Here is a 17,183-nt window from a genome sequence, read left to right on the forward strand (position 1 = left end):
CATATTATGGTATATAAATTACATTTGTGTGTTTTATTTTACTATTTGACATGATTAGACTCACCGCAATACACTTTAATCCATTCATTCAAACTACAGTTCACAGGGTTAATGACTGGTGCATTGCTTGTTCTTTTCACTGCATAACCTTCAACACAGCACAGCACCAAGGTCATTTGTGCCTTCGGTGTCACATGTCAGTTTACCTTGCAGGGGCGTCCTGCAGGGAAAATGTATCCAATCAAACTGGAATATGTGTGTGACACTGCATCTTTGTGTGTATTGTTGTTTACTAGGGGTGTGAATTGCCTAGTACCTGACGATTCGATTCGTATCACGATTCACAGGTCACGATTCGATTCGATACCGATTAATCCCGATACGAATTTATAAGTCGATTGTTGCGATTTTTTTCATTCAAATTTAGAAAATACTAATCAGTAAGCTTGTAGAGTGTAAGATTTATATGAAAATGTATTATTTATTTATCTGAAATTTCAGTCTTATAGAGGTTGTAATCTGTTTCATGTTTGAACAGCATTAAAATAAAATATTAAGGCTTAATGTTCCATTCATATAACATTCGTCCATGCTCAAGGTGTGAATCCTAACCCGAAGTCAGACGTTTTGTTGAATATTTTTCCATTAAAAATGGAAGTTTAAAAATCGATTCACACAAAAAAAAAAAAAAAAAAAAAAAAAAAAGGCAATGATGATAAGACGTTGAATCGGTAAGACTACCGAATGAACAATTCTGAGCTCTTTAAAAAAAAAAAAAAATCGATTCAGCCACCTATTGAATCGATTCGAGAATCGCGCGATGTAGTATCGCGATATATTGCCGAATCGATTTTTTTTAACACCCCTATTGTTTACCTTCATAGATATTAAGGAAAATAAGAAATAGTATGCTACTGGATTGCAATTTGAGGTCTTGTGTGCCCTTTTGTTCATTAAGCTTGTGTGTGAGCATAGCCAAATGGGATCTTTTGAATAAAACTACCCCGATACATCATTTTCAATCAATTAAACTCAATAAGTAAAGCAACTTCTTGGGCATTAATGACTCCAAGCTATTACAATCATCATCATCAACATTAGCATCACATTATTACCAAATGTGCAGAATACTTCAAGATGTCATCCTTATAAGTACATGACTATACTGTATAATTACGTTCACAGTCAAAACTAAGTCAAGTGCACAAATACAAGAACCCGACTCATAATGAGCGAGGTTCAAGTTCTACTGGATGCAGTAGTACAGTAGAAGCTCCTTATTAAGATGATGCTTGAGTCTTTGATTTGATCCAGTCCAGGAAGTGAGTGACCCGTGCGTACACCCCCGGCTTATTCTTCTTCCCGCATTGGTCTCCCCAGCTCACCAAACCATAAATAACATGGGTGTTGTTCTGCTCACAAGTCAGCGGTCCTCCAGAGTCGCCCTGAAACGACAAGTGTCCTCAGACGGTAAACACACAGTCACACTCGTGCTAGTAGTGAACTTTCTCCTCACTCACCTGACAGGCATCGACCCCTCCTTGTAGATGGCCGGCGCAGAACATGCTATTATCCAAAACCGAGCCGTAAATTTTGCTATCAGAGCATTTCTCTTGGTTGATCAGCAGAACGTTGGCCTCCAGCAAATGGTTGGAACCATTGTCGGCTACCAATAGAAATAGTAAGAGACAATGGGAGTGAGCTAATAGTGTAATGCTCAAGGTTTACAACTTCTTTCAATGGAAACATTTAACCTCTAAAATTAATGGAATATATGTTTCATCATTTCAATTGTAAAAAAAAAAAAAAAGATAATAAATTAACGTACAATCCTCAGTGGCGCCCCATCCAGAAATGGTACATTCCTCCCCATCATCAAGTGGGCCTTCAGGTAGACAGGCTGCCTTCACAAACTGGGTCTCATTGGCACAAACACCATCAGTGGCTTCAAGACGCAGCAATGCTGTACAAATGCAGTGTTGGGATATTATTAGGTTCCATGCAACATCCAAACTATGATACTGAATATAGAATGATCAAATGTCCCTGGTTTAAACCGAGACAATCCTGTTTTAACCAGTTTTGTCCCGAGTCCAGGTGGATCTTTTTTGCCAACTCCATGGTTTTGTCCTATTATGCAGGACCAGTCACAGCAACCCTTCTTTTATTTGTGTGTTTGTTTGTGTTTGTTTGTTTGTTTGTTTGGTGTTTGTTTGTTTGTTTGTTTGTTTAGTTCAGTCAACAATCCAATTTTTGGGCTATGTGTATGCCAATCACAGAGTTGTCATAGCGATTCATACGATAAACCAATTAAAACGCAATAACTGTTAAATCACTAACAGGTGTTTTTTCAGCATACCAAACTACAACTACTACTTTCGTGTCTAAGAATCATGGGAAATGTAGTCCCACTGGCCTAATGCTGTAGTCGTTGGTCAGACCCAACGCAAGCTGAGCTTTTCTGGTGGCATATTTCAATGTTAGAATGAAGGGAAGCGTTACGGGGTAAACAGCACAGCTGGTTTCCAATGGGGTATATGCCACGGAAGAGGCGGGAGTGTTTTTGCACATCAGCTTTGGTTCTGGTTCGGTTTGCGATGTGTGGGCTGCGTGAAAATACTTGTGCTTCCGACTTTGTGCCCCTCGTTTGCGCATTCGCAACGTGGACCGGAACCAAACTCATGTGCAAAATCACGTAAGTTTGAAGTCCCGCCTCTTCCGGGGCATATATCCCATAGCTGTCGGGGTCGAGCTAAAGATGTAGGAAAATGGTGAGTGCTTTGCCTTGTTTACAGCTGTAGAATTGTCAACCAAGATATACAGTACTTAGCATTAGCTAAAGTAATAACATAACCAGAATGACCAGCGATTAATTTTGTTATACTGTAAGTAGTTCCTGGTGAGAATTTATTGTACATTTCATTTTCAGTGAAATTGTAGTGTCCCGGTTTTTAATTTTGAAACTATGGTCACCCTACCTTATTATTATTTCAAATTCACCATAGAACATATATCTTTCACAGTTGAGATATAGCACTTCCTTTACACCAATTAGAGCATTGGAGACACATTGTAGCATATTTGCAGAAGTAAAAAATACACTTGAAATTTCACAAATAGATGCATTTTTACACAAATAGCTGACGATGGGTTCCACGGACAAAACCGGAAATCGGTGCAAGTTAACTGTAAACCACAGGAATGCAATCTGGATTGCTCACCGATGTCATTGTGAACCGATACTGGAGTCTCCCTGTAGTTCTCATGCAAAATAGCCTCTTCAACATTAAAGATCTGTTCAGTGGGCTCATCGGTGTCAAGCGAGAGTCCTCCCATAACCACCTGCATGTCATTTCCCTGCTCACTGTTCAAACACATGAACGCGACATCAGAAGGGTTTGCAACATATTTGTAAAATGTGCTAGTCCAAATTGCTCTTACATGCAATGTCCAGCTGTCAATATCCAGCAGCTGTCAATGAGAACACCTCCGCAGATGTGTCTGTATGCCTGAGTGGATCTCTTGGGTCTCACTTGCACAGACACCTGCCAAGGTAATGCCCCAGGGGATACCTTTAATCCCCCAAAGATTCGGGTCATGACTTTCTTTGGCTGAGGCTTCCCGCAAGTGCTGAACAGTATTGGAGAAAGTTCGGGAGTGGGTGAGGGGTCACTAGGCTGTGGAGGCTGGATGGGCTTTTGGGTTGGGGCGGGTGGTGTTGGCTGGGGCTTTGGGGCAGGGGGCTTAGGAGGGGCTGGAGATGCTGGGGTAGCTGGGGTAGCCGGAGGATTCCAGAAGAATTCACAGTCACACATGTAAAACATCTATTTTCAGTTATGTGCACTTAAAACTGAATCTTGTGCAAAGACTTGAAGTCTCCGTACCTTCCGAACACTCGTCTACATCACAGTAGTTCCACAGCAGCTTTTGGCCTCTTCTCAAGAAGCACCACGGTGTCAAGTCGCCATCTGGGTTCCTAAGGTATAGAAAACATCACACTTAACAACCTTTTTCTGTAAGTAGCCATTTTCAGCAGCATCCTTTGAGAAAAAGTTAACCTGCAGAAATTGTGGGGGCCCAGGCCATCACTGTCCTCAAATGAGTTGAAAGGATTCATTCCTTTCTGCAGGATGAAGTGAGAGTTCCAATAGAGGCATTCGTCGCCATTAATTGTCTCACTCACGGTGCCACGATACGACTCGCCATCATCATCAAAACAGTCATTTGGGCCTGTGAATCATAACAACCCACTTCAATCAATTGTATCATATAGCTTCCAACATGAATGTTAAAGGAATACTTGACTCATTGAGCCATTTTCAGCGGTAAAAAGTTAATATTTTGTCCAGTATTAATTCGATAACTTTATTATTTTTCACGTACAATTAACTTTAAAAACACATTTTCCCACTTGCTGTCGACTGAAGATGGCATCACCTGTGTTGAGGAAATAGGTAATGACCAATCACAGATCAGCTGTTTTCTGGGTTTGGCCAGTAAACTGAGCCATGATTGGTTGCTACCTGTATCCAGGTGATGTCATCTTCAATTGACAGCAAGTGGCAAAATTATTTTTAGAAATGTATTAACTGTTCATGAAAAATAATGAAGTTATCTCATTACAGGTAATTATAGACAAAATATTATCTTCTTACTGTAGAAAATCACGCTAGCATAAAATAGGAAATGCCATGGAAGGCTAACGGAAATTAACATTGTTATTTCAGCCACTTTAAACCATCACGAAACAGTTACTTTAACACACCCATGGCCATTACACAAACAAGACGAACCTTCACAGGTTAGCTTAGTATACCGCTAGCTAGTACGTTAGACATGATACAGATGGATTAATCATTTAAACCCTTACCAAAAGTGTAGAAACAACCTGTGTTCTCAGTTGGCCTGTGTAAGGGGAAGGATTCTAGAATGTAAAGTTATTTTTAACTAAAAATGAAAAATCTTTCCATAGGTCAACGTGGCTGTTAACACAAATGTATCCGCTGCATATGTGCACTCCAAAATCTTTTTTTTTTTTTTTTTTAAATTGAATATGAGGCTTGATAAAGCACTTTGGACAGCAGTTTCTTTGTTTGAAATGGTTGAAGATGTACAACTCCAGGATCTAACCGTGAAACTTACCAACGTGGCAGAAACGACCTCTGAAGCCTGAAGCACATTCACACTCGAAGTTGTTACCATCCCTGATGCACTGTCCACCATTCTTACATGGATTAGGCTCACAAACAGCATCTGGAGAAAAACAGTAAACATTACTCGTCATGAACAATGTTCAGCAAGTTAGGCCATTGGTGTGAATAGAGAAATGGTTCCTCACATGTTCTACAGTTTGGCGGCTGGAAGGGATGCTTGCATTTGCACTCATAAAAAGGTGGCGTGGAAGTCAACACACACTCACCACGGCCACATAAACCTCTCTTGCAAAATTTGGGAGCTGGAACATTCATCATGTTTTATATTGGTTAATTCTTGGAAACTCCATATGCTATATGCAGCAGATGCTTTCTTACCTCTCTCGCAGCGTCTTCCCTTGAAATGTTTTGGACAGTCACATTTGATTTTTTTCTTGCCCTTTTCTCTGCATACGCCATCATTTTGGCAAGGATTTGGGTCACATCGGCCTGAGAGAAAGGAAGGTGTAGCACATGTCACATTATACGTAAAAAAAAAAAAAAGAATGACTTAAAGAAGAAGGCTTTGATTTACTGATTCTCACCCGTTCGCTCTTGAAGGTCAAAGAGCCAGTCACTTTGGTCATCATCATCGTCGTCATCATCGTCGTCTCCCAAAATTGCAAAGAACAGGTCTAAAAGGTATGACAAGATACAAATGTGTGCATATTTGACATGCTAGAAACATGAAATATCAGACACTTACCGTTAATTATATCCTCAAAAATTTCTTTCCTTTTTGGATGTTTTCCATGTTTATGACCTCTGACTTCATGAGGGCCATGTCCATGGTCATGGTCATGATCATGGCGGTGACGATGATGCTTTTTGTGCTTGTGAGGTTTCAACTGGGGGGAACATTATTTTACAATGGGTTATTTTACAAAGGTTAAAAATAAAATTGTTTGGCATATTTGGAAAATAGAAAATATCTGTGGCAGTACAGGTCATTTAACATTTGTTTATTTATGGTTAGTATCTTAATCAAGTTCTTGTGTAAACACCCCCCCCCCCCCCCCACACACACACACACACACACAACCAATCAGATTCCCTGATATAGATTACCCATAAAATTTGCAGATTACCCATGTTTATTTTTGCAATTTCCCATACGTTCCCATTAATTCCCACGGAACATTTCCAACAGTGTTGCAACTCTACTTGTGATTAGTCAACGTTATTATGGCATCAGTGAATCGCTTTGAAGAGAAACAGCTGGTGAATGGCTGCATTTTATTCCAAAGACAAAACATAACAACAGCAAATAGCAAACCATAATAAGCAGGCACCGGTAGTGAACAGGGAATACATACTTCAGCGGGGATGAGGATCACAGCAAGAAAGAGGCAAAAGAAGAGCAGCTTCAGGTTCATGATGGCAGCAGATGTGGCGACACGCAGACAAATGAGAGCAGCAGATCGCACTCACTTTTGTCAACCTTCCCATGAGTACACTAACCTTTGATACGCTTTACTCTGGCATCGTGTGGGTCGATGCTATTGATTTTGCTTTCTATATTTGAGGATTTAGGTGCAGTCGCAAACACAATATTGTTCAAATCAGCGGACCAAACCATGGATATTTTAATACCATCAAAATAGACCCTTTTAGTGTTTGTTTTAGTGAGATTTCTATGAATAGTTTGCTAACGAAGAACAAAGAAGGTTTGCAAAGCAATCACATGCTGTAGTGATAATGAAATATTACTATTATGATTTATTAATTTATTTGGGTTACATTACAGTTATGGCCTAATGGAATCTTCCACATCTGCCCACCATTTGTGCCCCCTCAGGGAAAAGTTCATTTGCAAGGAACGTATTTGTTTGACTGTAGACTTTGGTTCAACATACACTGGCTAACTCCCAAGATAAACTACACGGCGATTTAAACTCGCTTCACCCCAAATCCACTGCAGTGTCACGTACAATCCAGTCTTTCGGGTGGACCAAGAGGATTTTGGATGTTATTTTATGGTTGTGTTACATCAAACTATAAAACTTTCAGAAATGTTAGATACGAGACATTGTGTTACGATGTCCCTCCATAATGTAAATACATTAAGTTACTCTTAGAAGGAAGAATATATCAAAGAGGAACTGACCACAGTGTCAACACAGGACCCATTTAAGGGCCAAATTCCAAAATAAATCATGTTATAATTATGACACTAATGGGGTTGGAAGGCTATGAAAATATTGCCCGACTTGTCTGAGGCTGACACATGTTTAGTCTGTGTCAAATATTAGAATTCCTGGGAAGCTCAATTGATAGACCATCAGGACCACCAAACCTCATTGTAGTTCACACAGCATTTGGGCCACTAATTTACTGGAAAGTTCAGTTTAAAGTCTGAAAAGTTAATATAAGCAAACAAGTGGAGCTTAAGATGCTGCATTACAGATCACAATTGGATTTGCATTGGTTCCGTTGTGGTCGTGGCCAGGACACAAGGCCAGGTGGAGGCTGTCGGAGAAGCTCCCTGCACAGAAGCAGAACAGCGGTGACATATCGTCTGCACCCACAAACATCACCGACCCGGCTGGGAAATTACACAAAATTCCAATTCGGCTGAAGTGCTTCGTGACAAGCAGCCGATGTGGCGCCCCTCGGTGCCAGGCTGTGTACTCCCCAGCATAAAACTCCACGCACCACGACTCGTCCCCTCGACCCAGCCAGCAGTCCTCAGCGACGCCCTTGCGTGGAATGCTGGGATACGTGACGCCGAGCTCCCAGTAGGTCTTACCAGTCACGTCCATCTCCCAGTAATGACGGCCAAAGCTGAAGCTTTGCAAGCTGATGACGTTAAGAGTGGTGTCAAAGCGGGAAGGGGTGTCCGGAAGCTCCTGCCATGCGTCCGTGTAGGTGACACTGTCACCTTTGGGAGAGATGAGCAACTTGGGATGGGCTGTGTCTGGATCCAACGACACGTCACTCCAATCTGAAGAGACATTCATACTGTATCACTTCAGCGAGAATAAACTATGAACACGTTATGGTAGATAAACTTTAAACTAACAACTTTTCATAAGATTCTTCATGGTAGGAGTGAGGGAGGAGATGAGCAGAAGCATGTTGTTGGTGAGGCTGACAATCTGGTCAGCTTTGGCGGCGTCCAAGCTCACACTGCAACATTCGGAACTATTGAGCACATCAGGCACTCTGGAAGAGGTCACACACAAATAGAAACATGTTGAGTCTGATTATGGCTGATGTTAATCACAGTTTAATTGTGGTGGTGGTAATACATACCTGTCTATCGCCCATGCGCCTTGGTGGTCGGGCTGAGAAGAAGCAAGAAAATGGTCGCATTGTCAATCATTATTGCTAAAATTTCACTCTGAATAGCACAAAGTCGACAGTATTAATTCAATACTTCCAGAGTTAAATTTAACACTTCAAAAGTGTCTATACTGGGCCACACTAAATAGATTTTACACTGTTTTAACTTATCTGCAGATTTAATCTAAAACTCGGTGATCAACTCAAATAAATTCAAATAACACCTACTCTGGACACTAATTACACTACAGGAGTTAAAGTTAAATCAACTCCCAAAAATATAAGCATGGAATTTTAACATTCCATTTTTTTTTGCTGTGTAGTAAGATAATATATATAAATAAAACAAAAATAACAAAACATATATTCAGACAATATTTATAGGCTATTGCAAAAATAAATAAATAAATACATAAATAAATAAATAAAAAGACTTAACACTAGAAAGCCATTTAGAGATTGAACAAATCCACTATTTCATCAGTTAAAATTATTCAAAATGTTATTAATTGGTAGATTTCAGCATTTGGCAAATTATGCTAAAGGTGCATAATATGTCATTGAATATTCAAATGAGATTTGAAAACAGAGAAAGCAAGTACAAGTTGAAAGGAATGCTGATCTTTAAGAAAAACAAGATTTTGGACCAGACTGCTGAATCAACTTAAGGAACAATCTTAATAAATAAATCAAACACTGCACTAACACAACATACAGAACCAGTATCATTTGAACTGTAGAAATATTTCCCACGCTCATTCACCGTTGCATGAGCATGCAAGTCCACGTGGTCCAGAGTTGCTGTGATTCCAGCCAGGTCCTGTTCTATCTCCTGGAGTCGAGTCCAGTTCCTCTCCATGAGCCAGTCCAGAGCTGAGACAGCAGCACGCTCCTCAGCCTCCAGGTGCGACAGCGTGGTCCTCAGGTCCTTGTCCAGTATGGCTTGGATCTCCAGATGTTTTCTTATTATGCTCTCCTTTGTCACATAGGACTTTTTCTGAGGCATAAGTACTCATCAGTTTAATGTGCTGCATTTAGAGAATAACTATAAATGTTTGCTTGACATGTTTATTGTCATCAACACATTCACACAATCAGCTTGTAAGTCATTACAGCGGTTAGCACGGCAAACAGACATCATGGACTTAGTGCTGTTGGTGATTTGCTTATGGTTACTTCATGTGTGTACAGTATGAGCAATACTGTATGTAAGGCAATTTAACAGTTGGCCGAATTTAGAGATAAACAAATGGGTTGTAAAGGGATCAACCATCCTTTTAGTATTGTTTCCTAAAGTTTTCGATAACTTTTAGGACTGGGGACTTTCTCTTTGAGAACTTACAGTGATTTCTGATTGTTGCATGGCCAGGTTCTTCTGTCTGTCTTTCACCACCTCCCTCTGCATCTTTAGACATTCTTGATGACTTTTTAACAACTCCTGCAGAGAATGGTGCAAATATTGACCATGCGATAGCCTCAAATGGATGAATAAGCAGTTCAATTTGGGCCTTAATAATGCAACAGAGAGTTGGATTATTGTTAAATTAAAAATATTATATAAAATATAGATATAAAAATTGTTACATTATGAATTAATTCATTTTTGTCTAAGTGTTGAAAAACGTTTTAAAAACTTCCGCAGTAGGTAAGCAAATATGCCATACTCAAATTGTGGAATTATCCAGTATGCAAGATAAAATCTAAAAGATATCCAGTGGGCTACTGTTATAGTATGTGTAAACATCGTCAAAGAAACTGATTGCATAATTACACTTTGTGCTGTATCTCAATAGAAACCAAAATAGAAGTGATTAAAAGGGAAGTCAACCGTAAACATTTATTGGCAATTATGTTACATGTGACCACACTAAACATAACATTCTGATTAATATTACATTTGTGGAGTAAGAGTCATGCGCAAAATCCTGCCATTTTTATCCACCTCAGGTGGCGGCCATTTTGCCACTTGCTGTCGACTGAAGATGACATCAAAGTTGCTCAGGCAAATACTAACCACAGCTCACCTATTTTCCGAAGCTGAGCTGTGATTGGTTGTTAGCTGAGACCTGAGCAACTGTGATGTCATGACTCATATTCCACTAACACATTAACCAGAATACCGTATTTAGACTAGTGGGGCTGTATAGAACATGACTTCCCAAGTGGTATGACTTTCTTGATGTTCATTATATTTTTAAGCCTTGAACTTTTCTGCGACTCAACTTCCTGTACAAACATCGAAACCTACTCCTGACTGACATAAGCTACTTTTACTTTATTCTTTTATCAATTGATATGAACTTGCACCACTAAACCATTTAAACAATGCTATATTTTAAAAGGAAAGACTCCAAATAATACTAATATTAATAATACGAGTACTCAGACAACCTCTCAACCAGTGTACGTGTGCTTGATGCAGAAACACAAAGTCCACAGAAAAGAGGCAGCGAGTAGCTTTGGTATAGCTGGAGATCTTGTGATTGGTGGTGATTTAAAGCTTTATTGGCTTCGTTTTCAATACAACAATCGGCAGTGTGGGTTTTCATTCACTGTATAAAACAATACTTTCAAACACGGGCTTGCTTACATTAGGTGTATTATCTAATGATCTATTATTTGTATGTATATTGGGTATGGCAATAAAATATATTAAGATTTATATTTCCAATACATGTAAAGGGCATGTTTCAGAGAGCCTGAGAGGGGTGCCATTTTCTCTTTGTACGGATGTAATGAAAGCTGGCATGTCCAGGAGTGAAGGCTTAGTGTAGAAGCTTGGATCATTCATTACCATGTAGAGGCAGCAAAACTGTTTCAGCAAGTCAACTGACTGCTTTTCCCAGTGTTTTTTTTTTTTTAATTTCTACTATTATTCAAAGACTCACTGAGCCAATTGATGCAACTTTTGGACCAAACTTTTTTTTTTTTTTTTGGTCCAAGCAAAGGAAAGCAGACGTATGTTCAGGCTACAAGCGTGGACATTCTGTGGCGTCATAAGGTTCTACTGCACTTACAAAGTTCCACAGGAGTCAACAGCAACAAATAGCAGGAAGCAACGAGCATCAAAAGGAAGAAAGCAAAGCAAGAACAAAACAAGCGCCATCAATACAAATATCATGATCCTATTTGTCATCCATTCTTTGTCATTTTTGAACATGAAAACGATTCTGGATGACGGGTTTTCTGTTCCAATCTTAACGAGTTGCACCATTCAGATCACAGTCCCAGGAAGTGTCGGAGCAAAAAGAGTTCATGTCAGAAGTCAGAAAAAAAAAAAAGGGAACAAAGCAAAGCCTAGCCTAGATTATTGTTGTCGTCAATAGTCTGTTTGAATGTTCATGTGTGTTGATACATGCTGCAGTGAGCGTTAGAAAAGCTTGGCCTTCTTTTTCATGTCGTTGCGTTTCCACAGGGGAAGCCTGTCAAACTCCTGGATCTCCATTCCAAAGATGTCAAAGAACGTTTCAGGTGCTAAGTGGCGCTAAAAAGGTGGAGACAACAAAGGAGGGGAGGAGGGGGTTAGCACCAAAACCATTAAAATGATCCCTAGAAAAATGATGAGAAGCAATGAAGGCGGCACATTCTTGCTTATGCTCTATTTGTGTAACATGCTATTGCATCAATGGCGGACAAACACTGATACCTCCAATCTGGTTCTGTCCACATCCCTGGGCAGTTTAGCTCTCCCTCTACTGGTTATCATGAGCATTTCATAGGGGTACACCTTGAGAAGGAGACACTCATCAGTGCACGGGGTCACACACCCAAGTTGCTTACATATTAGCATCTTTAGCTTACGAAATAGTCGTAACTATGCAAATGTGATTGCAATTGTGACAGAGGGAAGACTGGGCAGGAGAACAGGTGTGACAGGAGGCTGACTGACAGTGAATTTTTTTGTTTGGTGGGGAAATTCTGGTTGGGTGCTATGGTGTGCATACGCTAACGTGCAATAAATTGAGAAAGAATGGGTACACATCGTTACGCAAGAGGCCTATTTAATTCGAACTCAAAACAAAACAACATAACAGTAATGGGCAAGTAAACCACATGGTAATGATCACCCTGGAAAACTAAAATTCAACCTGATTAACCGATTTCACATGTACGAGAAGAAAGCGGCAAATCAAAATTGTGGCAATGTACTTGATAAGCAGCGAGCTTGCATTTCAGCTAATTCTCTGACCAACCCATATCAACCTCCCTACTAATCGATTTAGCTCTGTGTTATTCGTCCTTCTTTCCAGAACTAAAGGGGATCTTCACCCAATTGAAGAGGTGGATGATATCAACATGGCCATGATAATGATGAACGCTGGAAGAATCATTCCAGAACTACATGGAGGCATCAAGAGTGGCTTGGGAAATATGTTAGGAGGTGAAAACTTGAAATCTATTTTTATTGACACCAATTCTACAACTTTTCTGACAGGCCCCATATACAGTACATTATACTCTGCGGTATTTCGTGATATGAGTGCTTTAGATGAGATTTTAGGCGTTGGTTCTTCACTGTATGGCACATACAATATCCAGACACCAGAAATCAAAGCTATGTGCAGATGAACATGAAGAAGCCGCGCATGCTAAGCACTAGAGTGACCGCAGCTCCTGAAGCAGCATGCTAAATCTGGAACGTCTCAAACTTAGCTGTTAGCTTGGATGTTAGCTATAAGAGAACATACGGTAAATGACTTCTATTCTGTTTCTATCTGAGTGGTTCTTAACCTGGGTTCGATTAAACACCAAGGGTTCGGCTGGTGGTTAGGAGTTAGGACACACACCTGAATGATTCGTGATGATACGCCCTGCTTGGCCATCATTGACTGGTCACGCTGCATTAAATTATCTATGTTGCAGGGAATTTGGTGCGCTCAGTAGCCAAATTGTGGCTGTTCTGATGGCACATCGTATGATTTCTTTATTATTGTAATCCCTTCATACTAACTGTGTCGAGCAAAAACAAAGTAGTGAACGAATATGAGCAATATGAATTCACATGTACAGTCTAACGGAAGGTATGGTGTTCCACAGGGTTCGATTCTGAGGCCTCAGCTGTTTTCATTGTATCTGCTGGGTTCCATCTTAAGAAAACAGCAGTGGTGGTTTTAAAATGCTTTATTTAAAAAAATAGTTGAGTTGAGTAATGGGAGTCAGCGTCCTAACTGTACGATTTGCAATGCCAAGTTGAGCAATTCTAGTCCGGCACAAACTAGCTATTGAGCAAAAGTAAAGGAACACTTCCTTCAGCTGGATGGAGATGAGGAATATAAGAACACAGTGCCAGATTCAATGAAAAGGCTGCTTTCCCTGTTGATTTTGTTCACCTGTAAATCATATAGGCCTACATATGTCTTAAATAATAATAATAATAATAATAATAATAATAATAATAATAATATATATATATATATATATATATATATATATATATATAATTTTTTTTTTTTATTATTATTATTACTTTTTTTTTCAATAAAGAAAAGTTTGGTGAATGCACATAAAACTGGTGGGGTTCAGTACCTCCAACAAGGTCAAGAACCACTGTTCTATCTATAAGCAAACCTAATTGCATTATGTCTAAATACTTTGTTTATAAGATAGCTGAAACTTTTGCTTTCAGTTATTGTTAATGTAGGCTCGCTGTACATTTTTTAAACGTACATTATATGAACAGAAGTATTGGGTCCCCTGGCCATTAAAACTTGCAACTGCAAAAGATTTTGGAGTGTATTTTTTTCTTCTTAGTCCATTCATTTGGAAGAACACTTTTGGGATAAAAAGGGGCTGCCTGGCTGTTAAATAATTTCTGCTCTAGTTCATCCTCAGGGTGTTTGATGGGTTTCTTCCACACCAAACACATCCAAGTATGCTATTATTACAGAATGAAATGCATTATGGGTTGATAAGATATTGCTGAATGAAAATACATTCTTTTGGAGTTGGTTGCTGTTCCCTCTTCATCTGGCGTCCTCAAATGAAGACTATTTTTTATTTTAATTGTCGTTTATCCATTCTTATCATGAGGAGTGCTCCAGTTTCACATTTTATCATCTGCATAGCTAAAACTGCTGCACTACCAAAGCTGGGTAACATAGGGACATTAGCTTAATGCACTGCACCATGGCAACATGGTGGCACACTGGTTTTGAAAAGGTCTCTACAAATATACAAGTCTATAAGATTTTTTTTCTTCATTGCAAGTCATTCCCAATGTTTGATACAATATTTCATTTGGAAGTCAAGTCCAAGCCCTAGGCAACTGACAAGGGGGCGTGTCTTAATACTTTTGTCCATACAGTGTAGTTCACATTGTTGCCATCAGTACAAAAAGAAGAGGATACTTGCTTTGGGCTCCAACATATTAGGCATAGATACTCCCCTGTCCATCCTTGCAAGTGCTGCACGGCCATCCTTAATGTGCTAAAGAATAGAACATACACAAATATAATATAATGGGAGGGGACTGCAGGGTTAATGGCATGAGTATGTTGTCTTTTTATGATGGTGGGCACACTTTTCACTGGATGGAGCAAGGAGCTTGACTATTGTTGAGGATCCTACTTTTCAAGATGGGCAGTTCAATTGTATGTTTTTGTGTCGCTGATGCGAAATTTGAAAAAGAAATTTCTAAAATCTAGCATTTAGCTCGGGTCATGACATTGGTATACACACAAACAAAACAACACATGAGGTGGTGCTTGCACTTTTGCACGTAGAGTTGGTCAGCTACTGGGCAATGCATTTCAAAGGACTGCATGCCCGGTAGGTGACATCGAGATGACATACAGCAACGTGTTCAACGACAATGCAAGCATGTAGCACAAGTGGATAGTGTGCGTTCAGGGCAAGATGCCTACTGCAAGCAAATGTTTGGTGCGAAGTGAGGAAGCATGCCATGTGAAAAAGCAGATGGGGGACATACCTGAAACTCTGCAGGACAAAATGAGACAGAAAATGAGACTCACAGTTAATGGTTTTGCTGTCATATCTTCTGTCAGGCTACTAGCTATAGCACTTGGGTCTCTGATGATATATTGGGGGCACAGATGTTTTAAAATGCACGGCAACTTCATGTATGCTACACGGAGCAAAGCCATTTCGGAATATTTTATATTATATTTATTTTATATACGAAGTGTTCTTGTGAAATTTGCTTGTTCAACACGTTTTGGGTGCAGTGCTCACCTCTGCCTCCTCCACACATGTCACCATAGCTGTTGTACTGTGTGAAATCCGTTGACTGGGGCTGCAGGATGAAGGAAAATTGTTTAGGTATACTGTATACACTAAAGTAGTGGTACGCACGACGCGCTCTCTTCTGGCTATTTTATGATCAATAACTACAAAGCAGAAATTAGAAATTAAAAGAATAGAAAATTGACATTAATTTTATGCACTTTATGTGTTCTGTGCACCTCCATTAGACTAAACGTGACATTCTGATTAATATGCCATTTGTGGAATATGAATTAAGCAGCAAAATCCACCATTTTTTATCCATCTCAGGTGGCAGCCATTTTGCCACTTGCTGTCAACTGAAAATGACATCACAGATACTCAGGACTCAGGGAACGCCCAATCACGGCTCTGTTTGGGAACGTCACGTGACCAAACTTAGAAAACAGGTGATCCGTGATTGTCCGTTACCTGAGCCCTAAGCACCTGGGATGTCATTTTCAGTCGACGGTAATTTGCAAAACGGCCACCCGCTGAGATGGACAAAAACAGGTGGAATTTGCTACTTAATTCATATTAAAATAAACACACAAAAAAAAAACAAAAAAAAACACAATATTAATCAGAATATTATTGGATATTGTATGTTATTCTAAAGAAAAAAATTACAGTTGCTATGTTGGGAAACGTATCAAAGTACGTACTAGTGGTATTGGTAGTTGGTATTGGTGATGACTCAGGATTGCGTATTCTTACTCGTATCAGTTTGAAAGAAATAAAAAAACCCTAGTAACCAAAAATAAACCAATGACAGTGTTTTCTAATTTACAAATATAGCTATGTAAGATTGTAGGTATTTATCCGACAAAACATTTTTTCCTTCAATCTGTGGTTACAAGAGGACTGCTTTGAGTATGACTGTGGTCTCACCCGGTGAAGGCCGTTCCTCCCATATCCAGGCAAAGAGTTTGTTCTAGTTGGAGAAGTTGGATCTGAAAGTTGCAAACAAACGTTTTTCTATACATCATATCAAATCATAATTGACTGGATTGAGTGAGAACTTAGAAGATGTTGAATTTTATTTTTTTTACCTGCATCCCCGTTATCCTGCTTGCCGTCATAGCGCTGTGCAGAGACACTCCTTGCGTGGCGTTCCCGAATTTGCTCTTTTTCCATCTCCTCCCTGAGAATTAGCTTGCCCAAACCTGACTGAATCTAAGTACAAACACACTTTCCAGTTAGGTACCATTCCGAACAAGTCAATTATGGATACAAAGCGTGTTTTTTTTATGATCTGATTAACCTTGTTGAGATGTTCTTCCTGAAGCTGCTTTCTTTTCAAGGCATCTTCTTCCTCTTCTTCTCTGGATCTTCTTCTTCCCTCTGTACCTGCGGGATCCAAATACAGGTCCAAAAACAAAAAAACAAAAAACAAAACAAAACAATAAATTTCCAAGTACATGCACATCCTGCAGAAGGATATCATGATGCACATATTTGAATAGTGCAACTGATATACTAAAA

The 17,183-nt window shown here is 39.5% G+C and overlaps 3 protein-coding genes across 17 annotated transcripts in view; all 3 read right to left on the reverse strand.

Annotated features, from left to right (window-relative positions):
- Positions 1 to 54: 54 nt before the first annotated feature.
- LOC144001113 (factor VII-activating protease) lies at positions 55 to 6,668 on the reverse strand. The gene is made up of 13 exons (XM_077495137.1): positions 6,509 to 6,668; positions 5,899 to 6,040; positions 5,738 to 5,827; positions 5,532 to 5,642; positions 5,339 to 5,455; positions 5,143 to 5,253; positions 4,059 to 4,230; positions 3,885 to 3,976; positions 3,442 to 3,772; positions 3,222 to 3,364; positions 1,829 to 1,963; positions 1,521 to 1,666; positions 55 to 1,445 (listed from the first exon to the last, which is right to left on the reverse strand). The coding sequence occupies exons 1-13, from the start codon at positions 6,566 to 6,568 to the stop codon at positions 1,281 to 1,283; spliced, it is 1,815 nt and encodes a 604-aa protein (XP_077351263.1). The 5' UTR covers positions 6,569 to 6,668; the 3' UTR covers positions 55 to 1,280.
- Positions 6,669 to 6,822: 154 nt separating this feature from the next.
- LOC144001114 (zinc-binding protein A33-like) lies at positions 6,823 to 10,623 on the reverse strand. Of its 2 annotated transcripts, none has more exons than XM_077495139.1 (5): positions 9,820 to 10,623; positions 9,241 to 9,474; positions 8,448 to 8,479; positions 8,218 to 8,357; positions 6,823 to 8,136 (listed from the first exon to the last, which is right to left on the reverse strand). In XM_077495139.1, exons 1-5 carry the CDS (start codon positions 9,880 to 9,882, stop codon positions 7,580 to 7,582), a joined length of 1,026 nt encoding a protein of 341 aa, XP_077351265.1. In that variant the 5' UTR covers positions 9,883 to 10,623; the 3' UTR covers positions 6,823 to 7,579. The 2 variants fall into 2 exon arrangements, with proteins under 2 accessions (XP_077351265.1, XP_077351264.1); XM_077495138.1 differs by having other exon boundaries at positions 8,215 to 8,357.
- A 337-nt stretch (positions 10,624 to 10,960) lies between these two features.
- The window catches only part of ablim1a (actin binding LIM protein 1a), a 47,668-nt gene continuing 41,445 nt past the window's right edge, over positions 10,961 to 17,183 (reverse strand). For 11 of the 14 annotated variants that reach the window (XR_013278385.1, XR_013278382.1, XR_013278383.1 and 8 more), the window contains 6 exons: positions 16,963 to 17,048; positions 16,751 to 16,874; positions 16,590 to 16,651; positions 15,669 to 15,729; positions 14,829 to 15,413; positions 12,124 to 12,204 (listed from right to left, as the gene is read on the reverse strand). Coding sequence is in view for 2 of the 14 variants with exons in the window: in XM_077495122.1 (XP_077351248.1) it covers positions 11,848 to 11,961; positions 12,124 to 12,204; positions 14,829 to 14,903; positions 15,406 to 15,413; positions 15,669 to 15,729; positions 16,590 to 16,651; positions 16,751 to 16,874; positions 16,963 to 17,048 (611 nt within the window). In the remaining 12 variants the exon portion in view is untranslated. Of the gene's footprint in view, positions 11,962 to 12,123; positions 12,205 to 14,426; positions 15,414 to 15,668; positions 15,730 to 16,589; positions 16,652 to 16,750; positions 16,875 to 16,962; positions 17,049 to 17,183 lie in introns of those variants that run through there. The other 3 variants (XM_077495122.1, XR_013278379.1, XM_077495121.1) reach the window with 3 other exon arrangements.

This window comes from Festucalex cinctus, chromosome 14 (assembly GCF_051991245.1).
Source record: "Festucalex cinctus isolate MCC-2025b chromosome 14, RoL_Fcin_1.0, whole genome shotgun sequence".
NCBI lineage: Eukaryota > Metazoa > Chordata > Actinopteri > Syngnathiformes > Syngnathidae > Festucalex > Festucalex cinctus.